Genomic DNA, 2,431 nt, shown 5'->3' with positions numbered 1-2,431 from the left:
TCTCAGGCTTGTGACTCTAACACAAAGTCAGTTAATAACAATCTACTACAATAGTATACTGCAGCAGCTAATAAATGTTAACATATAAACATAAATCTAGAGAGTCTAGAGCAAATCAAAAACATTTTGTATTACTTTTTATTTATTTATTAATTTATTTCAAAAGTACAATAAATTGAAAAAGCAGTGCACTTACTGAGAAATCTTACAGTAATGTCATGATAGGTCAGCTAAGTCTTCACCGTGACCTGGATGAGTAAATCTATATATACTATATATACTATGTATTTAGTATATAGTCATTTATATATTTTTTTTCAGAATCCTTAACTTGACAGCTGCCATTTCTATCTGAGCATAATACAAGGTAAATAACTTGCCAACTGATGGTGACAATATGATCTGTTTGGAGGTTTCACTGATTGGAATGTATTAGGAGAGTTGAAAGTTAGACAATGACAATCAAAAAGTGAATCTAATTAAGTATATCAGCATGGTGATGTCAGTTCTACTCCACAGTGAAGTACAATCATGGGAGATGGTGAAATGGAGTGTTTCGGCCCGGCGGCCATTTACCTCCGGAAGCCAGAAAGAGAGCGAATCGAGGCTCAGACCGCCCCCTTTGATGCCAAAACAGAATACTTCGTGACAGATGAAGCTGAGATGTACCTGAAATGTTCTCTTGTTAGTAAAGACGGTGGCAAAGCTTCTGTCAAAACTCACTGTGGGAAAGTAAGTATCATAGATTAAAAAAACAAAACTACTTGATATGTTACAGTGCTTGAGTCTTCAGAGATTAAAGTCTTTCACTTAAATAGTGTAGAAATGTGTATACAAAAAGTCTAAACAATGTTCATTACAGGCTGTCACAGTAAAAGAAGATGAAATCTTCCCAATGAATCCTCCCAAGTTTGACAAAATGGAGGACATGGCCATGATGACCCACCTCAATGAGCCTTCTGTGCTGTTTAACCTCAAAGAGCGTTACGCAGCATGGATGATCTATGTAAGTAAATCATAATTTATTCCTGGAATAGGGCAGCAACATTGTAAAACTGGACGATCTCCATTTCAGACCTACTCTGGCTTGTTCTGCGCCACTGTCAATCCATACAAATGGCTCCCAGTGTACGATGCAATTGTTGTGGCTGGATACAGAGGCAAAAAGAGGATTGAAGCCCCACCTCACATCTTCTCCATCTCTGACAACGCTTACCAGTTCATGCTCACTGGTAAGTGGATTCCAGCAGTCTCAACAAATAACAGTTAAAAAGACAATGAAAAAAATACACTTTATAATAACTAGTGTGAAGTATTAGTGTATAATTCATTGTCTATAAATGGCTGTTTTGACAGAGTTCATAGAAAAGCTAAATCCAAATCATATGTATATATGAAAGACGACTGATGTTTTTTAGCTTTAGTTAACAACGTCTTAATAAACGATACATAAATGAGGTTTTTAAGCTGAGGAAACTGAGTGGTACAGTTTAAATTAATGTTCAATTAGTAAGGGCTTCATAACACCCATTATTTTGCATTATTGTATAAAAAGATACCTTCTATATGCACTTATATGAATAAATAATTGAAATGTTAAGTTTAGGATATAGCCTATTAATCTAATAACATCACTGTAAAAAAATCATGTGAAATCTACAGGCATGTACTGTGTTTGTGCTTACTGTATAACTGTATACTAGTTCACAGTAGAATACCGTAGTTTCAGTCAAAATTGCAGTCATGTAAGAAGTACTGTGAGTAACCAGCAAACCAGCAATGTCTTGTAGAAAATCACAGTAACTTCCGATGTATTGTAGAAAACACAAGCATTTATGTACTGTAGAAAATTACAGTAACCAACAATGTGCTGTAAAAAATAATGGCTATTATTTATATCCAGCTTAGTTTTCACAAGACAGCGGGCGCGACTATTTGTAACTTGAATGTGTTTGGCTACTGGTGTCTTTCGATTCCAGTTATTTTATCTGTACAAAAACAGCCCATTATACTGCTTCATACAAACGTTTAATTATTATCATATTATTTTAACTTCAGTATAATAATCATAAATTCACCCCCCAGAACGCGATTTCACTGTACTGCCATACACTAGGGTTTTCTGAAACCCAGCCACTTGGATAGAGAAGGAAAACATAGTAGCCTACACTGGCAGCTGGGTTTCCAGCCAATGACCGCATTTAATTTGACCTCACTGTAATTCAATTACACTTTAGGTTTGAATAGAGAATACAGGAAGCAAATGTATTCTTTAATAAAAATAAAAAAATGACCAAAAGGTCATCAAGATTTTATTGTTTTCAACACATCTAGCAATAAGTGAAGAATGATAAATGAAGATTGTTGTAATGATGAGCAGTTAACGGTGACTGTTGATAAATTAATATTTATATTTAAATCGTGCAACATG

The 2,431-nt window shown here is 34.7% G+C and overlaps 1 protein-coding gene across 1 annotated transcript in view; it reads left to right on the top strand.

The window, feature by feature from the left end:
• Window positions 1–291: 291 nt before the first annotated feature.
• The window catches only part of LOC107571839 (myosin heavy chain, fast skeletal muscle-like), a gene marked incomplete at its 3' end in the record, with an annotated part of 4,692 nt that continues 2,552 nt past the window's right edge, over window positions 292–2,431 (top strand). Inside the window, exons 1-5 of the mRNA XM_016258228.1 lie at window positions 292–367; window positions 520–732; window positions 863–1,006; window positions 1,076–1,265; window positions 1,980–1,990. Coding sequence (XP_016113714.1) covers window positions 532–732; window positions 863–1,006; window positions 1,076–1,265; window positions 1,980–1,990 — 546 coding nt within the window. The remainder of the gene's footprint in view (window positions 368–519; window positions 733–862; window positions 1,007–1,075; window positions 1,266–1,979; window positions 1,991–2,431) is intronic.

The sequence above is a fragment of the Sinocyclocheilus grahami genome, unplaced genomic scaffold, assembly GCF_001515645.1.
Source record: "Sinocyclocheilus grahami isolate Dianchi unplaced genomic scaffold, SAMN03320097.WGS_v1.1 scaffold1659.1, whole genome shotgun sequence".
NCBI classification, from domain to species: domain Eukaryota; kingdom Metazoa; phylum Chordata; class Actinopteri; order Cypriniformes; family Cyprinidae; genus Sinocyclocheilus; species Sinocyclocheilus grahami.
Note: the sequence above shows the minus strand (reverse complement) of the source record. Positions and strands in the feature narration are given on the sequence as shown.